At 34.7% G+C, this 18,131-nt stretch overlaps 4 protein-coding genes across 6 annotated transcripts; 2 read left to right on the top strand and 2 right to left on the bottom strand.

Moving 5' to 3' along the window:
* Positions 1-73: 73 nt before the first annotated feature.
* LOC103851135 (cation/calcium exchanger 1) lies at positions 74-2,080 on the top strand. Its single transcript, XM_009127966.3, has one exon. It carries the CDS (start codon positions 215-217, stop codon positions 1,949-1,951), a length of 1,737 nt encoding a protein of 578 aa, XP_009126214.1. The 5' UTR covers positions 74-214; the 3' UTR covers positions 1,952-2,080.
* Positions 1,979-5,195, bottom strand: LOC103851134 (probable F-box protein At4g22165). Its single transcript, XM_009127965.3, has one exon. It carries the CDS (start codon positions 5,047-5,049, stop codon positions 3,868-3,870), a length of 1,182 nt encoding a protein of 393 aa, XP_009126213.1. The 5' UTR covers positions 5,050-5,195; the 3' UTR covers positions 1,979-3,867.
* Positions 5,196-5,551: 356 nt separating this feature from the next.
* LOC103851252 (cation/calcium exchanger 2) lies at positions 5,552-8,348 on the bottom strand. The gene is made up of 3 exons (XM_033285749.1): positions 8,225-8,348; positions 8,027-8,136; positions 5,552-7,800 (listed from the first exon to the last, which is right to left on the bottom strand). Exon 3 carries the CDS (start codon positions 7,784-7,786, stop codon positions 6,131-6,133), a length of 1,656 nt encoding a protein of 551 aa, XP_033141640.1. The 5' UTR covers positions 7,787-7,800; positions 8,027-8,136; positions 8,225-8,348; the 3' UTR covers positions 5,552-6,130.
* A 2,402-nt stretch (positions 8,349-10,750) lies between these two features.
* Positions 10,751-15,657, top strand: LOC103851131 (peroxidase 57). Of its 3 annotated transcripts, none has more exons than XM_033285750.1 (5): positions 10,751-10,984; positions 11,088-11,160; positions 11,243-14,095; positions 14,312-14,760; positions 15,168-15,657. In XM_033285750.1, the coding sequence occupies exons 3-5, from the start codon at positions 13,829-13,831 to the stop codon at positions 15,451-15,453; spliced, it is 1,002 nt and encodes a 333-aa protein (XP_033141641.1). In that variant the 5' UTR covers positions 10,751-10,984; positions 11,088-11,160; positions 11,243-13,828; the 3' UTR covers positions 15,454-15,657. The 3 variants fall into 3 exon arrangements, with proteins under 3 accessions (XP_033141641.1, XP_009126210.2, XP_033141642.1); XM_009127962.3 differs by having other exon boundaries at positions 11,088-11,168; XM_033285751.1 differs by having other exon boundaries at positions 10,846-10,984; positions 11,092-11,168.
* Positions 15,658-18,131: the final 2,474 nt, after the last annotated feature.

Here is an 18,131-nt window from a genome sequence, read left to right as displayed (position 1 = left end):
CTCCCCCACTCAATTTTTTCTCATAAAAAACAATAGCCCACCTACTCACATCCGCATGAAAAGGAAACTTGTATGTTTTAAAATATTAACCATCCATAAAATGTCACATCAATAGTTATAAATAAATAAAAAAGATATGAAATTTTCATTATATTATCAAAAACTTAAACATCCCTCATTATTGCTCCCACTTCAAATCAATTTGCTTCCTTGAATGGCAAGTCTCTTCTCCTCACCTCTCAGCTCACGTTCTCTCTCTCTTCTAATCAACCTCTTCTTCATCTTCCTCATCTATCTCCATTTCGCTTCACCAAATCCTCCTCCTCACTCAGGATCAATCAAATCTTTAGATTCTCTCGCCGGCGGTGGCAGTGACAGCTGCAGCGAAGGACTCGCAGCCCTAGACGACCACCGTTCCAAGTGTACTTACGTTATATCTCAATCAAAATGTACCCCACAAGGTTACATAGACTATCTCAAGATTTTCTTCTGCATCTTCGGACAGTCCCCTGTGTTAGGCCATCTACTTTTATCCCTCTGGCTATTTGTTCTGTTCTACTTGCTCGGAGACACGGCCTCGAGTTACTTCTGTCCTTCTTTAGACAAGTTGTCTAAGGTCTTGAAGCTCTCTCCTACGATGGCTGGTGTTACGCTTCTCTCTTTAGGAAACGGTGCGCCAGATTTGTTCTCAAGCGTTGTCTCTTTCACTAAGTCGAATAATGGAGATTTTGGGCTCAACTCTGTTCTAGGCGGTGTGTTCTTCGTGTCTAGCTTCGTTGTCGGGACGATTTGTTTCCTGATTGGTTCTAGAGATGTCTCTATCGACAAGTACAGCTTTATACGCGATGTGGCTTTTCTTCTGGTTGCTCTTTGTTGTCTCGGTTTGATCGTCTTTATCGGAAGAATAACCATATGGGTTGCACTTTGTTACCTTTCTATTTATATCATCTATGTAGGGTTTTTATCAGTTTCTCATTTCTTGGATCGCAAGAAACCTATATCCGATCAGGTTCTTCGTACTAGAGAGGACTTAGCCGAGATGGGCGTCCCATTGCTCAGCTATATCGGTGAGGAGAAGCCGATTCCGCCGCAAAGAGTTACTCAAGAATCAAGAACTCAAGAACAAGAATATGACATTTTGGTTATTGATTCGCCAAAGAAACAGCGGTCTTGCTTCTCGGTGCTAGTGAGCATCGTAGGACTACCTCTATATCTCCCCCGGCGGCTCACAATCCCCGTCGTCTGCGAAGAGAAGTGGTCAAGGCCTTGCGCGGTTGTTTCCACAGCCATCGCACCTGTTCTACTTACCGAGCTTTATTGTTCTCATTACAACGGGTCCAAAAGAAACCTAATCATGTACATAATATCTGGACTTATCGGGTTATTCTTTGGTATCGTAGCGTTCTTGACGACGGAAAGTTCTCGTCCACCAACGAAATTCTCACTGGTTTGGCTTCTAGGCGGCTTCACAATGAGTGTGACATGGACATACATCATAGCACAAGAGCTAGTCTCGTTGTTAATATCATTAGGTAACATCTTTGGTATTAGTCCTTCTGTGCTGGGACTAACGGTCTTAGCATGGGGCAATTCTCTAGGCGATTTAATCGCTAATGTGACCGTGGCAGTTCACGGAGGTAACGACGGTGCGCAAATAGCACTTTCAGGGTGTTACGCCGGTCCGTTATTTAACACGGTGATTGGACTAGGCGTGCCACTTGTTATCTCATCTTTGGCTGAATATCCTGGGGTTTACATCATTCCAAGTGACAGTATGTTGCTTGAGACACTTGGTTTCTTAATGGTAGGCTTGCTTTGGGCACTTGTGATAATGCCAAAGAAGAAGATGAGGCTTGATAGGCTTGTCGGTGGCGGCTTACTTGCTATTTACTTGTGCTTCTTGTTCTTGAGAATGGCTAGGGTCTTCGGAGTCCTTAATATCGACCGGTGAATTTTAAGTATTGTGAATGTTTTTAAGTTTTTTTTTTTTTTTTTTTGCAATATATAGTTATTGTTAAAGAAGAAATTTGCAAATAGTTGATAGTCGTATATAATTACTTAAAGTTTTAAGTCTTGTGAATATTGAGAGTGATGGTTATATTTCTTTGTTGCTGAACATTCAGTTTCTGTCAAACTCACTTACTAGGATTATGAAAGAGTATTGGCATGTTCTTCTAGGTTCATTGTTCATGGATTGTAAGTATATATAGTATAGTATACGTCATTCGTATTTCATTTCTACCGCCAGTCAAAACTTATCAACTTTTACAGCATTTATGATTTTTATTTACCAAGACTATTAAAACTATGGATGGGTCGAGCAAAACAATTCTCTTGTTAACTATTTTTAAGTTTTTGTCGTAAAAATAGCCATCAAAAAAAGAAATGACTAAAATATCTTTTTTTTTATTTTAAAATTTATAGTATTTATTTTTTGTTTTTTAAAACTTGAAATTCTATCCTTAAACTCTTTCTTAACTCAAAACCCTAATTCTAAATTAGTTAATCCTAAGATAAAAATATTTTTTAATAAAATCTTTATAAAAAATTATTTTATTGACAAAAACTTTAAAAATGATATCCTAGAAAATTTCTCCTTTAATTATATGATCGTCTTATTAACTATTTAACACTTTTTAGCTAAAATTAGATTTTTATATTGTACATATGTGTGTTTGGCTGTTTTGGAATACTAATATCAAATCGTTTTTACAGTTCTCAAGGAAAATATTTATAACCGATCAGTTTAATCTCTAACAAATTGTTTGATATCTAGATATTCTAAGCATATCTCACAAAAATCTTTATCATATTAACTGAAATCATTAAAGAAAATATAATAGATTAAAATTTATCTAGATAGTACTATATATTCCTAAAATCTAGAGTGAAACTATATACACACCTTCAAGGCTTCAACTAAAGCTACGAAATACCATATTCTCACACATACACCTCTCAACACATTTATCCTAATATTTAGTGATTTAGATTTTTTTTTTGCTAAATAACGTGAAATAATATCTATTATAGAATTAGAGGATAACACAAATATTTACAATTTAATCAAAAAATTGGAGTATAAACATTAATATTTGTATATATGTGAACAATAATTTGTGGTCAAGACCTAGTTGATGTTTAAAGTTTCTGTACATCTATTAAGAAATTACTGATTTTAATTTAATTTATCTACTTTTGCATAAAAACAGCAATACTATACCTAATTCGCTTTACCCGCTAATTGATTTACCTAGTGAAAGTATTAGAATTTTTTGCTTGTACTTGTACTTGATTCGATCAAGTACTTAGTTAGTCAAGTACTTGCCTATATTTTAAATACTTTCAAGTTACTTGGTAATATTTGATACTTGTTTATTTATGTTTATAACTTTTAAATTAAATGTACCAAAACTTATAAGTACAATTAAACATAAAATAAATACTTTTTTTTTATTTTCATATACTTATAATTCTGTTTAATTCGTTCAAGTAATTTGATTTAGTACATATATATGACTCACTTGAAATAGGTACATATTACATCAAATACTTAAAAACTAATATTATTTTTGATTTTTATTACAATATCAGCAGTAAAATAAATATTTTTAATGGGTAATACATATTTTAAACCAAAAGTAATAAATTAAGTAATGAGTCAAATATTAAAAAGAAATTGTGGTACTTGGTATTTGATTTATATTTGCAACTAGTAAGATTTGGGGATTTATTACTTAGAAGCCGAGTCAAATAGCAAGTATTACCCGAGCAACAAGTGAATGCCCATGCCTAACTAGGATGTAGTCATTATTGATTTGAGTAAAACAATATATTGAAGAGGGAAGGAAACATAGTTTAGGTCAATCATGCCACAACTGCCTGTGTGAAACTTGGTAAGAACCATCGATTTCCAGAGAGTTGATCAGAGGAGCAATCAAATTTGTGTAGTTGCTCCATCTTCCGCGTCTCGAGATTGAAGAGAAAGATATCACTTGTGATATTATGACTAGCATTGAAATAGATGGAGTTTCTACGGATGCCCTCATAGTTGTTGGCGAGCACAGTGATGCCAAGAGCCAGAAGCATTGACTCGTCCCCCAAGGAATGAACTCGTTTAAAGTCACCTGATGAACAAACTTTGAAGAGACGGAATGACCAGATTCTAGACTTAGGTATTAAGTATGTTTCAACCTTGAGGACATCTCCAGTCACCGTGACTACAAGTTTTGTGACTACAAGTCTCTTTCTGTTAGTTACATGAGGACGTCTGGGACCACCACCATCGTAGGCAAATCTTTCGACATAAACACATCTACACCAAAAGATTTCTCGCGGAGCCTCTCCCGAAAAATCATAGATCCTCAGATCACGGGAATAACTAAAGAAGTAAAGCTTGTGATCCTTGTAAACCATGTCACAACAATCTAATGCTTCCGGGATTTGAGTCCACGAGTTATCTCCTTTCTTGGAATAGACCACACAACAGGTTCCAAGTCCCCACGAAACAAGATAATCTTTGGTTTTCTCGTCGATCCAAACCACAGGGGATCGTATGTGCATAGGTTTACCCGGCTTGCTTCCGTCGGGACATGTAATGCGAAACCCAACTACCGTCCGCTCCAACTTTGTCGTTCCGACCTGTGACTCCACAGGAGGTAGATTGATCCTCTCCTTGGTGAAGAGATTCACAAGGTAGAGATTACTCGAACGGTTTCGCATCAAGAGCCAGCTTCCACACGTCTTTAAACAAAATATCCTCGGGAGCACCAAATCCAGATCATGCGTCCTGTAGAGTTTGTCTTTCTCCGCGGGATTAAACAAGGTGCAGCAACTGTTGTTATCTTCGGGGAAAAGGAGCAGCCAAGGGATGTGATTGTTTTTGGGCACGCATTGTCTCGAAGCGGAGTACCAGGACCTACACACGGATTTAGCTCGTCGGAAGTCGGTAAAGCTCAGGCGTTCAAGCAGCGAGTACAGGAGATCTGAAGGGAGCTCCGACCAGGATTTGAGACGCTCATGGGAATTAGGGTTATGACTCTCCTCCATCTTCAGAGAGAGATTTTTATAATAAAATCGAATTGTTTACTATTCTTACTTACCCTCAGAAGTTCCGTATTTATTACACAACAACAAGACCGTCTCACTTGAACCTAAACTAGGGAGTGAGTTGGTAATGTCGCGTCTTGTGTATATGGGCTTTATAGGCCCAGTCAGACAGTGTATTCGGTTATGATTTTGCATATCTCCCGTATATTAAAAGAAACATTACGACACTGGATAAAACACGCAAATATGAAGTTTTTTTGCTCTCCAAAAAGAAACTTCAAAACTTCAAATTTGAAATTTTGATGAGTGAAACTCTATAATTGAAGTTTTACTACTCAAAACTTTAAGTTTGAAATTTCATATTTTTATTTGCATTTTAGTCCCTATAATCCACATTTATGGAATAATATGGTATTTTGCTTCAAGTTTAATATTAATTAAGTTATTTTTATTTATTTATTTTATATTTTAGTAGAATATTTCATTAATTACTATTGTTGTGATATGTTTATATATGTGCTAGTTATTTATAAAAGTTTTATGAATTCAAATTTGTTATGACAAATATAAAAACCATATTACAAAATACAAATAGTTTTGAAGTTGAGTTTGAAGTTTTTTTTTTGAAAATAACACCTTTAAACTTTAAATATAATGTTTTGGAAACTTCAAAATAGAATTTCTTTTTTGAGATGCTCTAATAATTAACTCAATTTTAATTCGTGTCAGATACTCAAAAATCTCTACTCATGCATGAGGATGAAGTTAATACATGCCCACACATAATGTATATATTTTTTCATGAAGGGAAGAATCACTGTAGTCCATTTAAATCCCAGTATTGAAGGAGCTAGTGGTGTGAACAAAAAAAAAAGGAGTTAAGTGGAATCGACAACAACACTTGTCTCTTTCAGTCAATTTGCATTAAAATTCTAGCTACTCAATTTGAATTCCATAACTCTATTTATATACATACAATGTATATCCCATACCCGAGGTATACATAATAAGCTATCCATACTGCATTGTACAAATCCATGGTTATATTATACGTATGAAACTGTGAGTTGAAAATCAAATGTTAGTAAGAATCTCCAACTGTTTGTACAATCCTTATAGACAATGAAGCCAAGTAGATAACCAAAAGCCCTACCCCCATCACACCACCAAGCCTCATCCGGTTACTAAACAGAACCAAGAACGACCAAACCAGTCCTACCACCAGAAACCCAAGACTCTCCAGCAAACGAGGATCCGTCTTTATCACAATACTCAACGGATAAACCTCCCACGCGCATCCCACAAGCGATATCCCAAGAGCAAACAACGTATTAAAGATTGGGCCCGCGTAACAACCCGATACAGCCACTTGAGCTCCTTCGTCACCATCGTGCAGCGCCATCGTCACGTTTGTTATAAGATCTCCTATAGAGTTCCCCCACGCGAGGACCGTGAGGCCTAAGATCGACGGGCTTACCCCGAAAATATAACCTAGTGAAGTTAGAAGCGCGACTAGCTCTTGCGCTGAGATGTAACTCCATGTCATGCTCATAACAAATCCTCCTGCTAACCAAGGTAATAACCATTTCTTTGGCGGGTTTGACATCTTCGTCGTGGCTAATGCAGTGAGACCGAGAACTATACCGACTAAACACCCGGTTAGGTAAACAATAACCGCCTCAAAACTGGTCGGACTACACTTCCAGTTCCAGAGAAACGATAACAGAACCGGAGCAAGTGTGACCGAGGTAACAGCTAATGGTTTAGACCATTTGGCTTCACTAACAACAGGAATAGTCAATCTCCTTGGTAGGTAGATAGGTAAAGTCATAACCCAAACCACCAACTTCCAGTAGTAATGTCGCTGATGATCATCATCAGCGACATTACTACGATGCTCTTCATCAACATCCTCTCTTTGCAAGATTGGTTCACTAAGACTCACACGCTTATGAACCGACTCAAGATCAAATTCACCACCTTCACCACCAAACCTCCAAGAAAGATACACAAACGCGACATAAACAGCGTACAACGAACAGAACCCAAGAGCGCCCCAGAAGTTGATTTTCCCATAAACCAAAATCAAACCCAAGGAGCCAATCGCCGCACAGAAGAAGCAAACGTCTCTAATAAAGGCAGACCTCTCGATTCTAACCCCTCTACTACGCAACGAGATGCTTATAATCCCAACCACAACGCACGTGACGAAAGAAGAGCCTCCAACAACAGTGTTGAGACCAACGTCGTAAGTGCCCTTCGAGTCTTCCCCCATGAAAGAGACCAAACTCGCGAACAGATCAGGAGCCCCGTTGCCGAGCGAGAGAAGCGTCACGCCGGCGACGGTTGGGGATAGGTTGAGAAGCTTCGAGAGAGACTCAAGAGATGAGCAGAAATACTCGGAGGCAGTGTGGCCCAAGACGTAGAACAGAGCGAGGAGCCAGAGGAAGAGGAGGGATTGGCCCAAAAGTGGAAACTTTTCGAAGTTGCAATAGAGTAAGGAGAGGTAATCGACGAAGCCTTGGCTCGCGCAAGGGTCGATGGTTTGCAGGTACGCGCACTTTGATTGGTAGTCGTGAAAGTGCTTCAGGGCGCTGCAGCCATCATGCTCTGTTTTGGGTTTGAGGACGCTGGAATCAACAGGGGTTGCGATGACGCTGAAGAGGATATAAGAGAGGAGGAGGAGGAATGTGATTCTCAAGTAGCCATAACGGATTGAGGAGAAGGAGAATCCCATCAATCAGGTGAAACCTGGAACTCAGAGAAAAAAACAGAGGAACCGGATCAAAAACAGAGGAAGTGGATCAAAAACAGAGTAAAACGATCAGGTGGGTTTTTATCAAATTTTTAAGAGATTGGGTTTGTTAAGCGTGGAGAATCTATTAATGGGTTTTGATTAACAGATCATGAAACGTGAGAGAGAAACAGATAGATAAAACACGAACTCGACGCGGAGAGAGAGAGATAAAGGAAGAACCTTTATTAATATCTAGATAAAGCAAAAAGGTAACGAATCCACCGATATGAGGAAGAGAGACGAGAGAAGCGAAGAATACACACTCACGTACACTTGAACGAGGGACTTACCTGCCAAAGACAAACGTCAGAAAAACAGAGGAATCGAATTTTATTTTTATATCTAAAGAATACGAAAAGTTTTTCACTTTGTCATTACCGTTTTGGGCTTTCGATGTTTTCAGACATGGCATTGTGTCGGCTTCGAGATCTTATGTGCGTCATTTTCCTATTCCATTACGTTTTCGTGGAAAGGGAAAGGAAAGAAAGACGAGGCTTTAGCGACTCAACAGCAAATTAGCTTTTCCAGTTTCCACAATTCAAGTAATATTTTAAGGAGCCGACCACCATTTTGTGCTGATTCCTATACGCACTAACTATGGAAACAATAAACATTCCGGTTTTGTAATGAATAACGAATCAAAATCGAACCGGATAGTCAATTATAAAAATGCATTACGAGACCAGGGTCTAACGGAGTGGTTTGTTTAAACTTTGAAGTAAACCCGGCCAATTTTGTTTGTTTCCACACCGAACTGGACCAACTTATATAACTAACATGATGCTATTCTTCCCGCTTTCTAAAGCTTGGTGTTTAGTACTATAAGAAACTAACTAGATTTTCACAGCGCAGGATTAATTTTTTCGAAAAATTATTTAGTGAAAGTTGGAAATTTATACACATGGTTTATAATTTTTTTTTGTTTAAAATATGTATAATTAAATAAAATTTTATATAAATATCATTTTATGAATATAAGATAATTCATTTAAATAACCTGCCTCGTATTTATTTTACTTATATTATAAAGTTTTAAGAGTATAATATAAATTTATTTTTACATTTTTGTTATTAGTCTAAATTTATTTTATTTTATCTTCTTATTTACGCTGAGCATTTTTTGGAATAAACCTATGTATTATTTGGCCAATAATTTACTTGAGCATTATTTGGAATACATCTTTGGTAGAGTTCATGTATAATTTAATGTTTTCAATTATTAAACACATCATCTCTATTAAGATTTTGAACGTGAAGAAAGTTATAAATGCTAGAATTAATTTGGAAAATCTTAAATGAAAATAAATAATGAAAGCTTAACGAATTTAGATTAATTTAGTTGAAAATAATAAATGTTGTTATGCATACAAATATGAATGGCACTGGAACATAAATATCATGGAAAACCAAAAGCAGAATCCTAATTCTGCTTTAATAGTATAGATTACAAGAATGTATTTTAGTTTTTAAGTTCTTTTTGTTATGAGAAACTCTATTCATTTAAAAAAAATCTTATTGCCTGTTTGGTGGAGTTTAGTAATAGAGTTAAAGATAATATCTTCTTACTTCCAGTCATAAAAGTTAGGATAACTTGGAATTGTATTAACAATAATTAATAGTCTAGTGGCCTTCTATTAGAAAGGTAAAATGGGTCATTCAAATTGAAATGATTTATATATTTTGACATTCAATTTGCAAATTGCTAATACAAGTACAGCAACAAGAATCATTAAACAAAACTACCAGAAAAGGACATAGATATAAAAGTAAAAAATGGGTTTTACACTCAAGATTATTATAAAGATAAAGGAAACAAAGGAATTTGTAGTTGTATTACTTACTCTGTTAAAGATAATTGTTTAATGAAGTGGACTTTTACGAAGTGAAACGAGAGAGTCGCTCGAGGGAATAGGATTTAGGATTAATTTTGTTTTCTTTAAAAATTTGGGAAATTGTTTATCTTCATTCAAAATCGAAGATAAATATATAAAGTGTCCTTAAGCAGTGTGAACCGTGAACACTAAAAGTACCAAGTCTTGAAAGCAACGCGGTCATCAAAAGCGTTTCTCTTTTGCATTACTTCCTTTTTACATTGTTTCTTCTTTAATTTTGTGATTTAGTTCATCACTTGAGAGCTAAGTGAGTTAAAGCGTTCCCTTTAACACGAAAGAATCAACACGTACGTCCCCTTCGACGCAGAGAATCTTTAGTTAATTACTACTCATGGAGAGAAGATCAATTGTATAGTTGAAGTTTTCGAATACTGGCGAGTCTTAGAACACATTGTCACACTTAACTGCTTTTTTGAACTTACACAATTGTACATACATTGTCACACTTAACTGACCTAATCTGAAGTAGAGCATTGAGAACAGTTTTGTTTTTGTATTCCTTGGATAAATCAATTTACACACTATGAGTAACGGAAAATGGTTTTATCTCTTCAGATTACGTTAGTGTTTGTTAAAATACCAGCTCTAACAAACGGTGCGTTGGTTTAGTGGTTTAGTGCTCGGAGTATATTCAATTGCACTCCTAGTTCGATTCACTTGGGAGGAATGTCTTACGCCATGTTATCGGTATTAGTACTGGCTGGTGCTGGACCTGGTCCTAGGAAGAATCATACACTTCCTGGTTTATAAATTAAAAAAATACTAGTTCTAGTTAGGAAAATGAGAAGAAAAAAAAAACTGAAATAAATGTTAGTAACTTAGTCGTGTTAAATAAATAAAGATGGCCCATATATAAAATTTACTAGTTACGATGTTTAAGATGGCCCATATATAGATAACCGGATATCATACCGGTCGGTTATATATCTTGATTGTTCGGTTATATATCTTGATTGTCCGGTTACAACGAACCAACAACACCTATCAACGGCGATCCCTTCAAAGTTATCATCACCAACCTTCCTTCTGCATCTTTCTATTCAAAAAATCAAAAACTTCGATCTTCCGATTTCAATTTCGTCTCATCTCCGCCTTCTCAGCAATGAACTCCGCTTTACATTTTGCTTTTCCGGCGGCGAATCCAACTTTTGTCTGCGGAATCCGATGTGTGACTGCTTCTCCTGGATTACTCTGTTCCCGCTTAAGAGTCTTCTCTCTTCCTCCTCCTTATTCTTCATCTCTCAAGGTTAACATCTCTTTTCCCAAGAAAAATTCAATCGTACCAATGTACTTGTTCGGACATGTTGGTTCCACATTGAAACTGAGGAGATTTTTGTTTGATTACGTAGGCAGAGTCATGTTTAAAAAGAGACGCGCACAGACAAAGAAGCAGTCTTGAGTCATCAATGTTCTGAGAGCCAAGTTAATATGTATAATCATTGGTCTATGCAATTTTCTTTCTTTTTAATATGTATCTGAACCACTTTTGCTGATTCTGCTATAGGTTGTGGTGGAAGTGGTAACATTATGTGTAAAACTTGTGGCGGGGCGTGGTCACTTAGGACACTGATGATGACTCTGAGGTTAAACTCTGTTTTCAATCATATCATGGCTTTTGTCATCAATATATCTCTGATCTTATTGCAGAGTCCTATGTTTTTAGTTTCCACATATAGATTTGTGTCCCTGTACTGATGTAATCTCGAGCCACAGAAATGCACAACCTTGTAACAGACTGGCTAACTTCATCTTCTCTTGTAATGGTTTCGTAAATGGCTGTGACTTAAGTCACTAAACCGAAATTCTTTAGTGACTTTTAGATGGATGTCATTCTTTTCCAGTGCAAGGAAGTAAGGAACTTTTTTTACTTAAATTGATGTAACTTTTTGATGGATTAATAGAAGAATGACCGAAAAATTTACATTTTACGGGAAGAAGTTATGCCAGAAATCATTAATAACAACAAAAGCCCAACATCAGTTCCGGTCCAAAGGAGATAATAAACTACACTTTTTAGGCCTTTGAACCCAATAACAACACTGTAACCAGTCTTTCTTCTCTTTGATCCATAAACTTAGATATAGTTTTTAAGTTTGAAACAAGTTCCTTCAGGAGATTTCATGTGCTTCCAGTTCAAACTTCAAACTAGTTTGTTAGTGAACTTGTGTTTTTTTTTTTAGATCTTATTTTCCGTTGTAAATTCTTAACATCACATTATTCTTATTATTGTAAATTATTTTGGCCATCTTGAAAAATATAAACAAAAGACACTACTACGCATATAGATTCCATCAGCTGATTTAGCTGGCCCGAAAAATACAAAATGCATTGAGACCACATTGCTTGACCTAAATTTAAAATATCATCTGACTAATGATAAGAGTAGCCAAATGCATTCAACCAAAATCTATGTGGACCAATTCTCAAATGTAAACTAACAAAAACAACATCAATTTTGTTCTCAACATAAATCAAATCCATGGCATATCAATTACGCCCGTGCCCCAAACGCCCTTACAACTAAACTATCACTACTCACTGCTATCTTCACAAAGAATTTTCTTTTAAATTTTGAAGAAGGAAACGAGTCATATAGACATATGGTATGCACATTATTGCAAGCATATCATCAGTGTCGCCCGTGACAGCTTCTTTGCACAACTCGCCACGAAACCGGCTTTGAATTAGTTTAATAAACCATATAATGTAAGCATCAATGATACTATTTCCCAACATCATTGTCGCTTTGATCAAGTATACCATTTCCCTTCTTTTCCTCATCATGTACCGGATTTTGGGGTTACGTATATTTATGGATTTTAATGTTAAAAGGTAATTTAAGTGTATATAAATTTCCAAATTTTCATTTGTAAAATTCAAAAGGGTTTATATTTGTAAAAGAACTGCACTTTAAAGTCCATGCATGCTTATTTTTTGATTTGTTGGAAATTAATTTACAAGTCATATTTTTTCGCTTTATTTTAACGCTGGATTACAACTAAAATCCATGAACTGATATTAATTAAAAAATTATGATCATAAATATAATATATTTTTTTTCAGTTACAAAATTTTTTTTTGAAAATTTCAATACACACAATATTTACGGACACTTTAAAATTTATCAATAAATCGAAACTAAAATTAGTCTATCTTCTTTAGGCATGACGTATACGGTTTAACAACAAGTTGATCCTTTCAATTCTAACGACTAATGGTAATATAATTTGACGACTAAACAAATTAATTACCCAACCTGTGTGTACATGACATGGAACACTTGTTGTGTGGTATATATGCTTTGATGTATTATTCGGTTAATCGTCTATTCAATAAAGCAAAATCCATTAAGAAGAGTTTTAAAAATTTAAATATTGTCTCTATACGTAAGTTGTTGTGGTGCAATTATATTCGGTTGTTAAGTTACAAAAAAAAATTTATATTCGGTTGTTGTACATGTGCAATTGACTAAAATTAAATGAAACCGATACAATTAAAGGTAATGTCTAAAAATTAAATCGTATTATTCTCAATCATATTTGGGTCAATTTTCTCAATCATATAAAAGTCTTATTAATTTTATAATGTATATAATATTGAAATATGTATGTTAGAGCCAAGTAGTTTTAAAGAAAACCCTGTTTAAGGTACTTTCATATGATTTAATTAAATAACTCTTTTTAATTTTATCGACCTAAACATTTTAAAAAAAATCGAAACCGGCAAAGAAAAACTGAAAGTGATATATATTACGATGATACTGCCACCTTCTCGACCATGTAATTAATTAAAATTCTTCATTTATCAACATAGCTGGATCAAATCTTCAGCATATAAGTGTAAAGTATATTAATAAAAATTAGTTTAAAAAAAGTATATTAATAAAAAATTACAACATGGCGAAAGGAATGTTCACTAAGTCGCTCGCACGCCTTTGCAAACGTTTCTAAAGCTTATTTCTCTCAAATTGATATAACCTTTGACTTTCGCATGTCTTCGGCACAAACAGGAGATGTTTTAGTTTTAAAAACTCAAATTATATTTTCTAGCGGTTGAGTTTTTAGTATATATACCTTATGGTTGATCACAAATGTCTTACAATCCCTTCCACAAGAAGCAAAAGAAAAATACTTCGAAGAAAAACTTCTTATCAACAAAAATGATGAAGTTTTCTTCTCTTCTTGTGCTTTTCTTTATTTTCCCGATCGCATTGGCCCAACTGCGAGTCGGATTTTATAGCCGGTCATGCCCTCAAGCCGAGACTATCGTACGCAATCTGGTGCGCCAACGGTTTGGTGTTGACCCAACCGTAACTGCTGCTTTGCTCCGTATGCACTTTCACGACTGTTTCGTTAGGGTAATAATCTAACCTATAACATTTTAATACAGCTATAACATGTCCAAACATTCTATGTTAATTTTTAGTTAAAACTGAACATGTTGTACAAAACAGCATACTGTATGATAAAGGCATTTTAAATAAGACTCTCATAAAATTACATGAATTTCATATAATTATCATTTAGTCTGGTTAATCGTATTTAAAATATATATGATTGTTCATTCTTCGTAGGGCTGTGACGCTTCCCTTCTCATTGACTCAACCAACTCTGAGAAAACGGCCGGACCAAACGGAAGCGTTAGAGAATTTGACCTGATTGACCGCATCAAGGCTCAGCTAGAGGCTGCGTGTCCCTCCACGGTCTCATGCGCTGACATCATCACATTAGCGACACGTGACTCCGTGGCGTTAGCTGGAGGCCCGAGCTACAGCATCCCCACGGGAAGGCGCGATGGTTTGGTCTCAAACAATGTTGACGTGGCCCTTCCGGGTCCAACAATCTCTGTCGCCGGAGCCGTCAGTTTGTTCACCAACAAAGGGATGAACGTATTCGACGCTGTGGCTCTTCTGGGTGCACATACCGTTGGTCAGGGAAATTGTGGTCTATTCAATGACAGGATCACTAATTTCCAGGGCACCGGACGACCTGACCCGTCCATGGACCCAGCCTTGGTTTCCAGGTAATTTTAAATCAACCAAATTTAATATTGAATTTATTGGGAAAAAAATTACATAAGAATGAACAAAGTTCTTAAGTTTGAGAAGATTTAAAATTTTATTTTTATTCTAGTTAGAGCAGTTTAATTGTTGAAAATGTTAATTTTATAATTTCTGAAATCATCAATAGGTACCCAGTTTTAGTTATATTAAAATATGGCATTTGCATGGTCCAGGTTATAATCTTCTAAAAATAATGTTTACGTTATATATTTCCAAAATTTGGATTTCTTAAAATGCATTTTTTAACAAAGTTAGAAACGAATTTTCCACGAAAACGTAAGCAAAATTATTTTTACATTCAAAACGAGATTTATTATTTTAACTCATAGAAATAATAATCTGAATGTGTTATATTCTTGTGATATAGCTTAAGGAACACATGTAGAAACAGCGCGTCAGCGGCACTAGACCAGTCGACTCCACTAAGGTTCGACAACCAATTCTTCAAGCAGCTCCGTAAAAGGAGAGGAGTGATGCAGGTTGACCAGCGGCTCGCAACAGACCGTCAGACTCGTGGTGTTGTGGCTCGATATGCTAACAACAATGCCTTCTTCAAACGTCAGTTTGTTAGGGCAATGATAAAGATGGGAGCCGTTGATGTGCTTACCGGTCGTGCTGGTGAGATTAGGAGAAACTGCAGGAGATTCAACTGATGACCTTGATGAATTACTACTAAATGTGGACGTAATTATATTTTATATTTTCAAGTCTTATTTATGTTTCTAAATCATTTTTGTGTGTGTTTGTTGGATTTTTGTTGCTTAAATATTTTTTCGTGAATTGGATATATAGTTTCATTTCTCGAAAAATATAACTATATGTTGGTCTGAATATTGAAGATGTATCTTATTCTTATTCATTTATTTTGTGGTATTTAGTCTTTTTAAAATATTGATCAAGTATCTTTGTCCTGATTAATTATATATAAACTTTTATATACTTGGTTTGTTTGTCCTCCAATAGATTTACTTAAGAAACATAAGATATCATCAGAGCCGGTCTTTGGACCAAGCCAATAAAACATTAGCTTCTGGCCATTTTATTGTAAGATTAATTTTGACCATAAATTAACAAAAAAAAATTTTGGTCGAGTGGTTAAGGGCTGCCAAACAAAAAAAAAATCTAGTGGTTAAAGTTTTGAAGTTACTAAGTTCCCTTCTCCTCAACCTAGATTCAAACTCTCAGAAAGTGGATAATTGTTTTAAATTTGCTTAAAGTATAATTAATAGAAGGTTCTTAGGGTGAGGTTCTTAGCAGAATTTAAGAATCTGTCCTTAGCTTTTTTAGTTAAAAGTTAAGAAACGGTTTCTTATATTCTGCTAAAAACCTCACCCTAAGAACCTTCCATTAATCATGCTTTTATGGGTTAGAATTTCATAAGACTGGTTCTGGATATATGCAGAAGATATTACATATTCATGTATAAATAATATGTTACCTGAATATAGAACAAAGATTGTTACGTATATTACTAAGATATTACATATTCTTTTTCTTGTTCAAAAAAGATATTAGTATAAATAATATGTAATATAAATAATATATTACAAAGATATGAGGAAAGAAAAGAAACAGAAGATATTTCCCTGAGAGCGGTTAGGATCATATCATGCAAGCAGACCAAACCGATATTACATATTCAGTTATAAATTATATGGGCTTTGAAATGGGCTGGTGATATAAAATATTCAGACAGCATAGGTTTTGATGAGCCTATTTACTGTCCAACACTTTTGATGTCTATTAATAGATTCATATACGTATCAAGCGTCTGAAGAATTTCCAGAGAGCCGCAAATGATATGTACTAAATTTTTGTACTTATTTGTGAGAATAAAATACTATGGATGTGGTAAATGCATGAATCTGTCTATAACTTGATCTTTATACTTTATAGGTTTTATTTTAAAGTACAAATATAATGAAAAGCTAATAAGAATCTAGCCTTTTGGCACTTCTTGTGATTGCTAATCATTCAAGTGCGCGACACATCAGATGCACTTACACCAGATTAAAAAGTACAGTGGCGCCGTTCGTTTGGTGTGTTTTGGAACAAAGCAAGAGAGTTTCAATTTATTGTTAAGGAAAACTATGTTGACGTTTTCTTAAAATGCAAACGATGCCAATCGGATTTGAAATGTTTTTCACTAAAAAAATATAAATCATCTTGTTAGTTAGTGTAAACTAGGATAATCAATTTTCATTTGGTGCGTAAACCTGGTAATGAACTACACAAAGCATGAAAAGTCTAGAAAACAGCCTTCAATAAAAGAAGAAAAATAAATTAAATTACTTGCATATATAAAGGAAAAACATAATATTATTTTTTGCAACTTTAATATTATGTTTGTTTGCAAGATAAATATACTGTGATAGAACTCCTTCAAATAATTTTCTTAACTCCTTAAAAATATTCGATTACTCAAATATTTTTTATTTTTCTTAACGACATGTTAAAAACAAATCATTTAAACAAAATGTTGCTTATAATAGTATTTCCAGTTATATTTTCTACCAATTTTTTACATAGCATTAAGATGAAATTTATAGGAAAGTTTCGTATTTGAATAAAAATTTAATGCGTATGTTTATTTATCTTTTTGAATGAATGTTAAATTAACTTGTTAATTTATCATATATAACCAAGAAGAAAAGAATACAATATACAATTTCTAGTAATTAAATAAAAACTCTTCAAAATACTAGAAGCTATAACTTCAAAAAACCATATGATATGATCTACGTATGCCGTCACAGGTATAAAGGGAATGGATAGAACAAATGCAGTTAAACAAAATGCTAGGTACATATGGGAACCGGTACATATGTATAACGCATCTAAAATGCATTAAACAATAAAAAAAAATTCTTAACATTTTGAAGGGCCAATTTTTGTATATACATAATTGTTCTAGTTGATCGCATATATGTAGGTATTATTAATATCAAGTAGGTCTGTGTATATATAAATATTAAAGAGAGTTCGTACGCAAACTAATTGTTACAGAGCAGGACCACATAAGGAAGATTTCAGAAGAAAGAAGTCTCAAACTCTTACAAGATTTTGGTCTTCAGGACCACAGAGAGATTGGCTTAAAGGGATCACTTTTGTGAATCCTCGTACAGTCTCTGCCGGATCCCTAGGTACACTTTATGCTAACTTTTTTTTTTTAAGACAATACCTTTTTTTGAAACTAAATGTTTGTTAACACATCAATGTTCGATACCAACATCAATGTTCGATTCATTAGAGTTTCTAATGCTTTATGCTAACTATACTTTATTCTAACTATAAGACATTTTTCTATACCAACGTCAATGCTCGATTCATT

Source organism: Brassica rapa, chromosome A02, assembly GCF_000309985.2.
Source record: "Brassica rapa cultivar Chiifu-401-42 chromosome A02, CAAS_Brap_v3.01, whole genome shotgun sequence".
NCBI classification, from domain to species: Eukaryota; Viridiplantae; Streptophyta; class Magnoliopsida; order Brassicales; family Brassicaceae; genus Brassica; species Brassica rapa.
This window is presented reverse-complemented; position numbering and strand designations above follow the sequence as displayed.